General features: G+C 36.7%; 1 protein-coding gene across 1 annotated transcript in view; it reads left to right on the forward strand.

Annotated features, from left to right (window-relative positions):
• Positions 1 to 15,882, forward strand: part of NALCN (sodium leak channel, non-selective) — a 230,438-nt gene that overhangs the window by 170,221 nt on the left and 44,335 nt on the right. Inside the window, exons 17-18 of the mRNA XM_088051078.1 lie at positions 1,299 to 1,440; positions 2,916 to 2,987. Coding sequence (XP_087907204.1) covers positions 1,299 to 1,440; positions 2,916 to 2,987 — 214 coding nt within the window. The remainder of the gene's footprint in view (positions 1 to 1,298; positions 1,441 to 2,915; positions 2,988 to 15,882) is intronic.

The raw sequence follows: 15,882 nt of genomic DNA on the forward strand, positions 1-15,882 counted from the left end.
CCCGTGGCAGGCAGACTGGAACAAGATGATGTCTAAGGTCCCTTCCAACCCAAACTATTCTACAAATCTGTGATCATCACTTAGAGTACAATTATTTTCCCTTGGTGTCAAAAAAATCTGACAGAAATCCAACGGCTGCTCTAGTATATACAGGCAGCAAAGTCTGCTGAAATAGCACAAGCTGGCTGAGCAGATGCCGTGCCCATTTCAATATCCTCAACAAGCACATACCAGAAGAGAAGATGATGTGAAACAATGTGCTGCCATTGTTCTGAGCCTCCCAAGGTTACATTTCTTTTGATTAAATTCACAAGGAAGTTAAGACAACTGGTTTGACCTGTTTGTAGTACCTTATCTGAACCAAAGAAATCATGCTGGTCAGAAGGGTCAAGAAAAGCAGCCTTCCAAACCTCAAGAAAACAATCACAGATGTTTTACTTTTAGCATCAAATTACCGTATGGTTATATATATATATATATATATATATAACCATATGGTTATATGTATATGTTATATACCTAGTCTTGGTCTTTTTTGGTATTTCTTTCTAGTTGTGTTTTTCCCAGCATATTCTGTACTCACTTGTGATCCTATTAACTACTGAAACAAACTTCAAACTAGCAGTAGCAAATCAGATCTTTAGATCTGAAGCTATTGTGCTATGTAAAAATATCTCTCCAGAGAAAAAACAGTTTTGACATAGTTTACACTGAAAACAGGCAACTCTACTGAACATAAAATACGGCAAGATGAATGTATATTTGTTGTAAACAGAAATGCTTCTGCTTTTTAAACATGGTATGTGTGAGGCACAGAATTGCTGAAGTGCCTTAATACTGACATTCAAAGCAGTTATATGAACAGATGTTGTTTGAAATCTTCAAGAAAGAACTTCATGCAGAGAGTATGTTTTCTTTGGATTATATCAGCATTTGATTTACATTGAAGTAACAACTTGCTGTTTAATGAGCTCAAAAGAGCTGAAAGCTGCAAAAGGCACTTGAAATATTTAGCACTTTAATTGGAAAATAAATAAAAAAATAAAGCAATATTTTTTATTTTTTTTAATCCACATGCAAGAGATTCAGTTCTCAATTCTTTTATGGATTCCTTTAATAAATGAATTCAAGGGTTGTCAGTTGTTCAGGCACTCTGTTCATTTATACATCTATACCCCAACTTTTTGTCAGGAGTTTATCCATCTCAGCAGTAATGAATTGTGATATTTCATAAGGAAAAACAAATATTAACTCTTCTTGGGGTTTTAATATGTCAAAATCCTCTATTTGTTCACAAGGGAAAGTTTTATGAAGCAGTTTATTGATCGCCAGCAGCAAGACACCAGCTGTTTGTTGCGAAGGCTTCCTTCAGCATCTTCTTCCTCATGTGACCACTCTAAAAGATCAGCAATTGAAGAAAACAGATATATTGATCAAAAGGTAAATCAAGAGTATAGGTTAGTATATATGTTGCCTAGAGTACTGTATGAAAAGGCATCAGGTTATTCAGTTTGTCAAACTACATAAAAAGTGAATAAAAGCTAGGATGATTGAACATAGGCTAAAAGGTTATGTTTAATTTAGCCTAAAACAGACATCATAGCAGATATTCTTTTGGTTAAAATTCTTCCACCCCCTTTGAATTCAAAATTCAAGATTTGATACATTATTTGTTTAATACATGCATTATTTGAAGCATTTTTTTAAAAATTGTTTTGCGTTATACACTGAGAAGCTAGTGGAAAATTAAAGTTTCTGAATAGTACACTGGATTTCTGAGTACCTTGATACTATTGCAATCTTGAAAACACACTTCACTGAAGGAAGTGTGAAGGAAGTGCGAAGGAACTGTGAAGGAAGGAATCAAGCCTAAATGGACATCATCTGCTTTAACAAGCAGAGCAGAAAAATTGGAAATATTATTAAGATCTCTGTGTAATCACTGAAGATGAGTAAAAAATTGTTTAGAGGATATTACCTTATCTGTAAACCTGGGAATCACTAAAAACGAGACACTGAACAGATATATTTGATACCCATTGTGCTGAAAGCTGCTAGTCTTCTGTGGATGGGTGGATTTGAAATATACTAACACTGCTTGGAATGATGACCATGATGATGAGGATGATGATGATGATGATGATGCAGCATAAGTAAATGAATGTGACTTCTGACACCTTATAAAACTAACGGGGCAGAAAACAATATTCATGTGCATCATGGAAGTTAGTGGTTTCCCAGATTTCTAGTGGCACCTGCATATCAGTCCTTGATCACTTGTAATATTGCATAATTTAGTGACATTTTTATAGACAAAAGAAAATTGCTTTCAGTACTGTAATGTTTCAGTATTGTTTCACTATTGTTCATTGTTGAATCCTCTTTGAATATTAACATCTGTGTTTTTTAAATACATTTTAAGTTACAGAACCACAGAGAAGAAAAAACAGAGTCTATGCATTGCTGTTATATTGTATAACTGGCTTTCCTAGTGTGTGTTACATACAGGCAGTTGCAGAGCTGGGAGGCAGAATTGGGAAAGGAGAGTTGGGAAAAACATTACTCTTCTGATAATGAATGAAAATAGACAATTTGTAAACTAGTGTTAATTGCCATCCCTAGTTTTCTGCAAGAACCCGTTCTTGTGGCTGATGTATTCTATGGCATCAGTAAGCCATAGAATCAGAAAGCTGGGCAGCATGACCTGGGAGGGAGGACTGTGTCAAAATATGGCATATCAGGCCAAGAAGGCTGTAGGAAGGAGTCAAGCCTAAATGGACATCATCTGCTTTAACAAGCACAGCAGGAAAACTGAATAAGTTATTAATGACAAGCCTAGGGGCTAGCAGAACTATGCCAAATATTACTAATAATGGATCTCAAACACTAATAATGGATCTCAAACACTATGCCAGGGTAATCAGAATACATTTCTACCATGTAATGAAGAGATGAACAAAGACCTTAAAGTTGTCTCAGCCACCCAGGTAAGTCCACAGTATGCAATACAGAGCTGTGCAGTGGCTCAGTAGATCTGTTTACCTTAATATAATTTAGGTGTATTAAGTTCCATCTTAATTCCTTTTGCTTGCTGTTTACAAAAGTGAATTGTTACTGTGTTTGAAGACAGATGAATACATGGCACAGTTTATTCAGTGAGATCTTGCAATATAAAAACAGAATGCTGCATTCTTTTCAAATTTTTGCTTCCCTTAAAAAGCAAATATGCATTATCTGACTTTAATTTTTGAATTTAAATAAACATTTGCAAATTGGTTTTGCACTATTCGACCTGCTTTAAGCACATAGGATCCCATGCCTCAAGGGTAGAAACAATGATGCGTAGTATTTCTGATAAATGTAGCTTAAAACAAGGTATTTACATATTCCTATTAAGAGAAGAAAGCACTAAGAAGGATTTTTGAAAGTAATTATTCGAGCTTTCTATAGTTACAGTTGCCAAGGCAACCTCACTTTTGTATGAAAAAGTCTTCTTAAAAATATCCTTAAAACAAGCTTGGAATGGCTGGTTCTGCCTAAGTATTAACCTTACATCTATACTTTACTTTTCTTTGTAAAAAAAGAAACATGACAAAATATTTTACTGATCTCAATGCCTGGCAGGATGCCTTTTCACTGCTCCTGTTAGTGGTGGGATGGTTTCAGAAATTTTTCACATGCTTTTGCATTGTAGCTGATGAAAAAGAAGTGGAATTAAAAGGCAGAATCAAAAGGTGAGATCTTGCTGGCAGATCTGACTCTGTCCTTCTTTTGTGGTATCTGAACTGTGGCTGCTCTCTCCATTTACTCCTGGACCTAAGTCAGTATCTCTGTGTTCCACACCTGCTGAATTGATAGGAAGCCCTTACATTCCCGTTTTTCCCTTACTTCCACTTCAGCAATATTCTTTTTTCATTGTCTAGAAATCTGCCACTATATGGTTTTGTGTTCAGAATCAATCTGCCCCATAATTTGTGATGATCAATAAAGCAGATTTTATATAAGTTCTCTTATAGAGTGAATTTAGTTAGAGTTTTCAGTATTATAATTATTAAAATTGACCACTTCCTTTAAAAGTAGCTTTAAGGTGCAAAGAGAGAGTAGATTTTCAGTGCATTCTTCCTTTTTTTTCTTTTTTTTTTTTATTTTAAGATAGTCTACCTTCTTGAAAAAATTGGAAAAAATTTATTTTTAGTGTAAATCACTGTAACCATGACAACAATCCATTTGATATGATTTTCATCTATGCCAAATCAAAAGAACGGCTTTGGAAATCAGATTTCTCTGCTATAATCCTTTTTTTCTAGTCACATCTGTGAGTTCCGTCGTTTCTTCTAACTCTTCCAAATTTTTAAACTATTATGAAAGTTATAAACTAACCAAACACTATTACAAAAAAATCACTTTTAGATACCTAAATGCCCTTTACATTTCATGCATCCGCTAAGAGTTCTCTGTCAGTGTATGGAGTGAGTAGGTGTGTGGATACAGATTGTATCATGTTCTTCCTTCTACATCCAACTCCAGCAACACCTGGGCTCTCCCACATACAGATGCTTGATGGGCAGCTTAGCACTTTGCTTTGTTTGACTTGTATATTATTATCTGTAACATCTTGTGTGTAAAACTTGGATTCTCTGGGGTTCTCTGAACTTTAATACTGCTGGAGATGGAGGATGATCATTTTTTGCTCTCCACTTGAGGTCCTGCATAGCAAATTTACTAAAGATCAGTGATCTTGCCACAGACCTGCCCCCCTGAATGCTGTTCTGGTCTGTCCTGATGTGGTCTGCAGGCCATGATTTGAAAAAGCCATGGTCAAATTAGAGAAACCAGGACTGTTCAGATTGGTGAGCATTCCCCTGTTGTAGTAGAAAGCACTGTGAAGGTATTTTCTGGTTAAAGAAGGAAGATTTCTTGGAAAAAGTATGAGGTTAAAAGAGGGATTTAGGGTATTAAATGTACATTGTAGATGTGGGGGAAAGGGAGTTTTAGGGACAGAGTGGTAAGTGTTCTTTTATACTTCTTCACTTGTATGAAAATTATTCACAGTATACTGGGAATTTCCTTAGATTACCAATATTTCAGTAAATTCTTGGCCAGAAAAACTGGATGAAAATGGATTCAAAATATATGGAAATATAATTTTAGTGCAAGTGGTTGGATGAGAAGAAAGGTACTTGGCATAAAATAAGGACATCTCAGTGGCTTTCACATAGCCTGAGGTATAGTTGCAGCAAGTTTCAGGGGGACAAAGAATTAAATTAATGTGATATTTACAACAAATCAGGTGTCCAGTGAAATACATCTGAGTTGGCTGTAGAGCATGGGCTTTGTCTTCTTAACTTCAAGACTGGAATCAGAGTGGCACAGAAACCCTTCAAAGTGCTTTCCTAAGAGACACTCAACTTTTAGCAAACCTTGCAGAAAATTATTGTGAGATGGACACTTCTGAACGGATTACTTACCCTTAACATTAATCCTTGTTAATCCTAAATCCTTGGCCATGCAACACAGCACATGGTTGTTAAAGTTCAAAACTGACAGACTCATGAGATGAACTTTGAAAATGCTTTTGGTTCAATATGTACAGATAATACAGATAGCCCACGTGCATGCTTACAACAGTGGCAAAGCAGGAGTAAATTACACAAGAAAGCAGAAGAGCGTTTAATATATCCATGTGTTTTATAGTTCAGACTTGGAGTATCTCCCACTTAATTGAAGGAATACAATCAAGTCATCTCGCTTATTTCTCCGCTTATAAGATTAACTGGATAGTAGCAAATGTATTTTCTCTTTTCTCTCTTTTCTATCATCTTTCTATCATTTTTTGATTCCTTTCACATGTATAAGTTTTGATTTTAGTTTTGCAAGCAGTGCAGTTAGTAGTCATTCCTTTGTCCAGTGGGAGCCAGTCTAGCTCCTGGGAAAGCTTGACCTCCCACACCATATAGCTCTCTCATTGATTTCCTGTTTCCAGCAGAACATTCCTTTGTGAAGGGAAGCTGTGGTCAGGAAGTGAGAGCCAATCTCAGAGGTAGCCAGAGCCATTATCATGGAGGACTGTGAATATTAAGCAGCAGACCTCTATTGGGATTTTGTGAAAGAGATGGGACCATTTAAAGGCATTTTAAAGCATGATTTATTAATCTTCTTCTACAGTCTCATGAAGTCATGAGAGCATCTTCACAATGTTCACTAAATGTTCATGGAGAGTGGTCACAAGACTACAGGTTGCAAGGTTTTTTAAAGGTTAATAAGTCAATAAACTAGTGCCACAAAGAATATTTCTACTTTCACACCAATAGTTAATTATTTCGCTCTATACGTCTTTGCCGCAGTGCAAATATTCTTAACCAATCATATAATGACACACAAAACTATTTGTTATACCTTAAACTTCTTATTACCTTTATAACTACTTCTATATCTGAACTTTAAAACCTTAAAATTTCCTACAACATAACTTAATGTCTTCCTATTTAAACTCGTGTTCTTACTTATGATTCTAAATCTGGGAGCTTTCTCCAAGGCCTTAGATCAAGCCCTGTCTATGTCTAAACTTGTATTTACAAGATTTCGAGATCTTTCTGTGCTTGGAATTTCCAAAGACCTCGTGCTGGAATCTGTGTTTAACATATTTTGTTAATATCATAGATACTGCTTTTGTGAGCTGCTGAGACATGCCACCTAATCTTGATGTTTTTGTATCATCTGGATATATGTTCTGTGTTGGGATTTTTTCTGATCTGTGCTCAGCTTCTTTAACTATTCTGTTTCTTGAGAAAAAACACCCCAGGCTTCTCAGAGTATTCCAGAAGGACTTTTCCTTGCAGAAAGTACTTGTAATTGCAAAAGCTGAAATATCCTTTCAGGTTTTCTAAGGCATATATTTTAGTATGGAAGACAGGATGTCCCAAGATACCTTGCAGAAAAACATCAGGCAAGAAGACATGCTCATATATTTTATTTGTACATTTTTTCCTTAAAACTATGGATAGAATATTTATTCATAAATTACAATTTTCAGAATTCTGTTTCTTACTATAATAAATATATGTCCCAAGTTAATCAACCTCTCTGAACTTTATTTTGGGCATTCCATTGTGCAAAGCAGAATTTTGGCACAAAAGATACAACAGTGTTGTGTTCCTAATTATTCTTTTCTGTAAGTAATTTGAAAGAATAATTTTATTAAATTAATTTTGAATATAGCAGAAACTAATAAAGTGTAATTGCACATGTATTCCAAGTAGAAAATATTATTTTTAAATACTACTAAATACATTTTTTTCTGAAGTAATTATTGCAGAATTTCATGCATATCAACAAGAATCATTAAAACTTTTTATTAATTTTCTTAATTTGTCAGAATCCAATTCTGTCCTACTGTTTTGGTTTCCATATACCACTTGTTAATTAAACATAGCCAAGTGCTTCAAGTCTTACCTATTTACATCATTCACAGGAAAATGCCAAAATCTATCGTTATGACATTCAGAAAAGTCATTAAAACAATGTACCTGATGGAATGATAATAGCTTATGGATGCAATATTTTCTGACTCATTACAGTCATGATTTTCAAAGATGATTTTTTTCCCATGTATGTTCTCATCAGTTATTTCTAATGAAGTTAATATACGTAAATACAGTGATGTATTTCAGGTTTACTGAAAATCAGCTGACCTTTTTATTGCTTTTACATTTTAAAGATTTTCTTGTTTTCATAAAAAAAGGATATGTAAAAATGTCTCTATGTCTAAATAACCAATTTATAGATTTATTTCTCATTGAGCATTTTACCAAATACACATTTGAGCTGGCAATATTTTACTTCTCTGACCATGTTTGCCTTCAGAGTGGAGAAGACAAAACTGCAACAGTAGCAAGACTGTTTTGTTGTGGTCTGTCTCTGATTTCTAATGATTTTAAATTGCTTTGTCACTCTTGCCTCTGCATAGTATGTTCAAAAGTCTGCCTGAAAAAATGCCAGTTTTCAATTACATTTTGAAAGAAAGGAAGTGAGGGACTGGATATTTTGCCATTTTCAAAAAGAGACATAATTCAAGACTTCCTGCTGGCATTTGCTTTCTACTTCATCAGTTTTACACTAAAATATTTCAAGTGTTTGATACAAAAGCTTTGAATATGTATTGAGATACAAGGATATGTTCCCATTTCTCTTTTTTCTTTAATCAAACAAAATAAAAACATGACAAAAGTTTTAGTGTAATTGTACTTTAACAAAGAGCACACATTACTTTGGTGTGGAGGAAAGAGGCAATGAGGGATTGAGTTACAGGAAAGCCTTTCTTTTTGAACCTTCTACATTACTTTTTCCTGCTTTTACCAAAGAATCCAGATTTCCATCTCCACTCCAGCCCTTCAGTGTCCTCCATCCACTCACAGGACTCATTCACAAGAACTGATTAACAATAGTAATGATCAATTATTGCTAGTGAAGGCAAGTGCATGTGCTTGCACAGCCAGAAGTTCCTTACCTCCCCCTTGAAACTCCCTATCCATATCTTCCATCCCCAGCCTAGCCCAGCCTGACAGTCCCTTCATCCCTAGAGCTTCAAGATCCCCAGCTCAAAGTGTGGAGGGGAGCCTTCTCCTGCAGTGCTATAAACCCAGCTGAATGTATAAAAACCCCACATCAGCTTGGCCAGGAGTCCTCAGTTCCACCTGCTGTTGGCTGCCATGAGTAATCTACCCTCTGCTCTTTATCAGCTTTTCACAGGGTCTCCCTGACTGCTGCACTGAGTAGCTAGAAAACAAAAGGAAGAAAATCTATTCAAGGCTGCACTTGCCAAAATGATCAGAGGGATGAATTGTATCTCCTATGAAAACAAGCTGAAAGAGGGTTTTTCAGCCTGGAGAAGAAAACTTCTGGGGAAACCTTTTAGAAGCCTTTCAGTAGTTGAAGGGGGCTCATAGTATTGGGACAGACTTTTTTTACAAGGGCCTGTAGCAATAGGACAAAGGGTAATGGTTTTAATCTAAACAAGGGTAGAGTCAGGCTAGATGTAAGGAAAAAATTTTTTGTGATGGCAGTGGTAAAACTGTGAAACAAGTTGCCCAGCAAGATGGTGAGCTCCCCATTCCTGAAAACATTCACTTTCAGATTGGATGGGACTCTCTAAGCAACCTGATCTAGTTGAAGATGTTTCTGCACATTGCACAGGGATTGGACTAGATGGTTTTTCAAGGTCTCTTCCAACCCAAACCATTCTATATTTTTACAGAAAATCTACCCATTAAACCTATGAAAGTTTAGAACTCAGGTATACCAAAGTAAAAAACGGAACAAAACAAAACAAAACATGTCATTATAAGGCATAAAAGAGAGGGATTCTTCTCTTTCCCTGGAGCTGCTCCTCCATGCATCTGAGATGGACTACGCCCTCTTTAGGTCTTTGGAGATTTTATGACTGCTAATAGCCTTGTCCACATTCTCAGACTTAATTGAAAAAGGTTCTTGGTTATGAAAAGACATGTAGATTTTCCAGACCAGTAGTCAGCTAATTAGAAGAACTTTACCTTCCTTAAGAGAGAGGCAGCAATCAAGGGCTACAAAATGAATCAAAGCGATTTCAGGTCAATGACTCCCAAGAGTTTAGGAGATTATGCCCACCTCTCATTCTAGACATCTAATCCAAAGAGACAGCCTATGAGTCCTTGTGGCATTTACATAATGCTAGACCACTTTCTTGACTGTGTAGTAAGCCCGCTTCTTACATAGGACAACCTCACATAGGGCCAGATTTTCAAAGCCCAGATGAAATACTTAGTTCTAGTCTGAGAGAGGGAAATGGATTAGTGATCTCTAGAGCTGTCTTGTAATTGCTGCCTTTATTCAAAGTTTTCAAAAGAGCTTAAGAAGTTCCTAGCTACATATAGGATTTAGTCACTTAACTTGCTTAAATTTTTGTGAACATTTTGTTAAGTATCTACCAAAAACTTGAAGTCTCGCCTTCCATGGTGCTTTGTGTGACTTTTGTCACACTCATTTTGAAAGAGTCCAATCTCTTCACATCAAAGATACATTGGCAGAATGCTGTTGAACAAATATTTGCATTTGAGAGGCTACACAGCAAACTCCTGTGGACCAGGAATATCCTATGTTTATAGAATGCTCAAGCTTTGAACAAATTCTTCCCAAATATTTCCTTGCTCTCTTGTAAAAACTATTCTGATATATTGGTTATTGTACTGACTCTTCATATTTTTCCTAGAAGCTGTACATGTTTAAATAACAATACAATACCTAACAATCTGTTCATTCTGCAAGTCTACATAAACCATCCATTGGCATACAACAAATTCCAAACTGAAATAGAAGCTCTGGATTTTTTTTTTCCTTCCTTGGAATTTCTGGCATGGCACAGCAGACTATTCCCATATGGTCCTGCAGTTGCCTATAAGAGTATTATTAACAACTCTAGGCCAAAACTACTTATTTTCATATAACACTTAAGAAATTACCTTAGAAAAATGTATTGCATGCACTGCTTTTTTTCTTCTACTGTCAAGTAAATATTTCAGATATTCATATTTCATGATTTATTTATGACTTTGTCTCACCTTGTGTTCCTGAACACCCACCAATACTCATCTCTTCTGCCAGCTTTGAAGTAGCCTGATACAAAAATCATACACTTCATCACCACATATTTTACCTGATGATAGCATACAATTATTTATCAAATTCGATTGAAAATAATTGCTTTGTGTAGCATTCACCGAGGTCTGGGCACTGCGAACATGTTGCTAGAGAAATACATCAAACCTTAGTAAATCAAAATATACAGCATTTCTCAAAACATAAAACCATTCAGCCATGTTTTAGCTGGTATAAATTGGCATAGATCCCCCTGAAGTCAGCAGGGCTGTGCCAGTACACTTAATATATAGGATTGGTCCACAGCCATTTCCTGACACTTCACAAAGGTATTTTCCTGTGCTGCTTGGCTTTTAATCTTATGCCAAGGATTTTCTTCTTCCAGGGTAGAAAGCCTGGATTTTTGAAATACACTACTAAATAAACATTATTATTGAAAATGTCTGCAGTACCTTTTCAAAGCAGAGGGTGGCACTTGCAGAGCAACAATGTTCTGTGATTTAGCTTATTTTACAATGGTTGCTTTGTCCTTGTCGACAAATGGGATTTCATGGGATGTAGCATTTAGACCAGGTTCACTCTGACTGAACTGAATTATTTGTCTGCCTAAAGTCTGTCCTGCCAACAGCAGCAGAAAAGGTTGTCAGCACTTTTGGAAAAGAAGCACTACCTGCAGATTTCCTAATTCTGTGGTCATGTCTGTGTAAATAAACTCAAAGAAATATGAGAACCAAGACACAAGCTTTATTCATGGTATAGTAGCAGCACATTATATTTATCTAAAGCTTTTTCATCCAGGAAATACTATTGGGAATTTCCTGACCTGCCACAGCAGGTCATTGCAGTTTAAAGTAACATGCAATAGTTCTCTAAAGTGTGTTGCTGAAAACGTATTTTATAGTAATCAGATGCTGTTATGTGATTTTAAGACAGTGTCAAGTGCTAAAAAATAATGTTCTTTAGCAGAAAGCTGTATGGCACTGTGGTTTCTGCATGAAGTGTACTTATAGGTGGTATAGAGAAGTAAATAAATAAATAAATAAATAAATAAATAAAAGCTAATAAAGGTACACTGAGGGTGTCCTCGCAGTACAGCACAATCTGTAATAAAAAAACCCAGCAGGCTAAACAGATATACCCTAAAATAACATCAGCAGAGTGTACTGTACTTATTTAATTTCATATTGTCTGATTGAGTAATGTATTTTGTATGTTAGCACTGTTTATAATTTCCTCTGCAACATACCAGAACTCGGCAGGTATCACAAGTTTTAATTGCCAGCCTCATTCTGCACCAGCATGAGGCATCTAGACATTATTAAACAAAATACTGATCATCACCCCCATTTTCTGTTTGTACAGTCCCATTGCATTTGCCTGGTGTGCTATGCAAATTTGTAAAATTAAATGGGAAGTAGTTTATTTCATTTATCTAATATAGAAATAAGGATGCATAATTTAAAAAACATTAGTAATATTTGATTTTCTTCAGCATGCATATTGACATATGTGTGTTGCTATTTGACTGACTGCTGACTCCTTTGAATATGAGAAATAGATCAGTTGTGCTTATCTAAAAATATTTTCTTGCATTGCTTCTTCTGGATATTTTTGACTCAAGATAAATTCACCAGTGTTCTTCTGAAAGAATGGCTCCTGATTCCTAAAGAGGAAGGAGGACCATTGTCTTCAAAAGCCATAATCCTTGGAAGTGCCAGGTTGTTTTGTGAATTCCATTTTGGACCACTGAGTTCTCTAGGCACCGAACTCTAGGATCTTGTATATGCCTATGTATTCTGGATTAAAGAATGGATACCTGACTCCAATCTAAATTCCATCACAGTCCAGACACAGACAGGATTGTAAAAAAAAACTTCAAAACTTCGCCTAAGCTGCAGTCCATTGAGTGCGCTTAGGCCAAGGGCAGTGCCCAAGGATGTCCTGTCTCAGCTGCAAGTTTCACAGCTAGTCCTAAAAAAAGTGAAGGAAAAGTAAATGCACTCTACACTAATAATGTGATGCAACACCCTGTTCTCATACCTTTCTCTATTCCTATGACTTCTTAGGCATGGAGGGGAAGCCATATGAGCAGCAGCTGGGGTCACTTGATCTCTTCTTCCTGGAGAAGAGAGTCAGAGGAAACCTCATCACAGTCTACAGCTTCCTCCTGAGGGGAAGAGTAGGGGCAGGCACTGGTCTCTTCTCTCTGGTGACCAATGACAGGACCGAAAGAATGGCCTGCAGTTGTGTCAGAGATTTAGGTTGGATATTAGAAAAATATATTAGTTGTGGAGATTTAGGTTGGATATTAGAAAAGAGGGTGATTGGTCACTGGAACAGGCTCCCCAAGGAAGGGGTCACAGCACCAACCTGACAGAGTTCGTGTTAGGACAACACTCTCAGGTAAATGGTGTGACTCTTCAGGTATCCTTTGCAGGGGCAGGAGTTGGACTTCATGATCCTTTGAATCCCTTCCAACTCATCTGATTCTGTGATTCTGTAATTCTATTATTTATTTGTTCAAACATCACTAAATAAAATTCATGAACAGCTTTGAAAATGCAAACAGAACCCAGTCTTTTCTCTCCCAACTCAGTGGCTCCAAACATGCACTCCTTCCTACTGCTTCCCTTCATCTCTCCAGCTGCTGCACCTCTGGCTGTGTGACAGGCAAATATCATAATACAGCACTGCTCTTGCACATCTCCAGCAGACAACTACGGTGCTCATTGAAGGCCTCAAGCACAGGGGGTCAAACCATTTCCAGCTGGGGTGGCATAGGGATTTAGCAGTGTTTTTATGCAAAACATACAGCACTGTCTATTTTGTTAGTCTTGCTGCCTAGAGCAAGGGTTCAGCAGTCCCTGGTGTGGGTTGCAAACTTATTGTGTAAGTAGCCCATGTCCTAGACCTGCCAGCACCTTTTCTTTAGATGTTCTTCTTGCTGGCAATAGGAAGTTTAACATTTGGATTGTGGAAGCACTAAGTGACTGCTCAATGTCCTTCTGGAGTCTTTGGAAGTACAGACTCCTCATTTCTGCTTTCCCAGGGCACATTCACTTGCTGACGACCTGGGTGAATTTCCTTGTTTGGGCCACAACCTTTAAGGCCAAGGTGTTCTGTCACCTAATTAAAACACTGGAAAGTAGTGGTCTATGACAGATAAGGAGCTGTAGAAAAGTTTCAAGAAAAAATTATATGACTCAGCTTTTTTTACTGAAATCAGATGGGCAAAAACTAGAAAATTGATAGAAAACTAATGCTTCCTATGTTTGAAATATCTTCAATTTCTAAGAAGTCAACAAAAATTGTTACTAGAAATATGTCCATAATAATGGACGTAACACATTACTAGGTAGCATGCTTTTTTTCACTGATGTAGAACTACTTCATGTAGTTGCAATTATTCTAAAGCATTTATTTATAACAGGAAAAAATAACTGAGACAAAACTTCTGGTTTTCCACCCTCATTACTTCCATAAGTTTGAGCCCTAAAAAAATATTAATGAACATATTTTAAAACAGGTGCTCCCGTAATTTAGAGGCTTCTTTCTACAATTCTGCTAAGGGAAAAAAGGTTACACAGCATTCACTGACATTAATTTCACTGACATTAGAAAAAGAAAATATGTGAAAGAGTTGCCATTGCTTTCAGCATTATATCAGATGTATCTAAATCCATAATTAAGTACAATGCTAATAAATTCACTAAACCTGTGTCAAGATACTGAAAATGAGTTAAAATCTACACAAATGTGTTTCAATATATGACATATTTGTACCGACAGAATATTTATTATAATGGTGTATTACTTATCTGTATGATCATCCAGGAGCCCCTTCGGCAGTCACTCTGGCATCTGGTGCCAAGTCCCGTCCCCAGCTACACACCCCACACTCACACAGTCACACCAGGTTTCCTCACCAGCTTGACCCCACATTTCCCAGAGCAGAGTCCCAGACACCCAGATCCTTAAAATTATTTAATCTTGGTACAATAACTGAATAATAAAATAGCAGCTTGAGCTGGGTGCCTTCAAGGAGACACCCCAAGCAAAGGCACCCCAGGCATTTATATCATCACAGTCCAAGCAAGAAAAAGTCTGGGGTCATCAGCTCCTGCCATGTCTTTGAGTGCCATAGGTCCCTGTGGCCTTTGTTAGGCAAAGGGTCATCAGTTCACAGCCTCTTGCCTTGGGCTCAGGCTCTTGCACCCCCAGAGTTCAATCTGCATCTCAAACTGCAGCTGCACACCCAGCCTGCACTGGATGTATTCCTCAACAGGTATATCTCATACTAGGATTTTCATTTCAGTTTTGTGTTAACCATATCCAGGCAATGGAAATTTTTATTGTTTATATTCAAATATTCAACAAGTTTATTACTCTTTCTGTAATCTTAACTGAAATTCCAATACCTTATTTTCCAAACTACATTCTGAAGTGGTGCATACTTCATTTCCATTTTCAAGTTCCCGGTTTATTAAGGAACCCACAGATTCTCAAAATAGGGGTGTTTTCCAATCATCTGTGTTATTACTTCTCCAGGCTGTACAGAGAAGAGCTAGTACACAAGAAAGGTTAAAGGGGCCACACTTGTAAAGGCAAAGGGTAGGAAAGAGGTTGTAGTTTGCTGTTAGAGTAGTGGTTTAAAAAACAGTATCCATTTCATTAAGTACAGCCAGTATAATCAGCGAGTCTTTAAGGTATTTTCTAGGCTTCTGTTTCTCTACAAAGTAAGATCTTACTGCAGCTCAGAGTCAATAAGAGTCTTCAGAGAAGTTCTGGCAAAATTATTTGTCAAATTACTCTTGATTTGAGCTAGTATTTTAGAAAATTTAAAGAACATGTAAAGAAACGTGCTTAAAGATTCAATTTCAGATTGATCAAAACCAGGACACAGATTGCTAAGACTTTCCAAATCTCTCTCAACCATTTTCTTCATGATAACGATCTCTAAACAGTTGACAGATTGAAATCTTACGATGTGCCAGAGGCTTTCTGTTCATCACAGATGCAATTCCTGAGCTAAATTCTTCAGCTGTGGTTTGCTCCTTGATTTGTCATGTTTGTTAATCACTTGCTTATTTCTTCATGTATCTCAGTCTTTTCATTTCACGTTCAGGAAGTCCTGTTCACAAGAAGATTCCTGAAACACTGTTCATGACCAGAGGCAAGCATAAGCATATTTTGCTCAACACATTTTTTTCTCTGCATCTGTGGGAAAAAAAAAAAAAAAGACATTGAAATTAG

The sequence above is a fragment of the Pseudopodoces humilis genome, chromosome 2, assembly GCF_049639895.1.
Source record: "Pseudopodoces humilis isolate 2021_Gansu_Grassland_sample_001 chromosome 2, ASM4963989v1, whole genome shotgun sequence".
Classification (NCBI taxonomy): Eukaryota; Metazoa; Chordata; class Aves; order Passeriformes; family Paridae; genus Pseudopodoces; species Pseudopodoces humilis.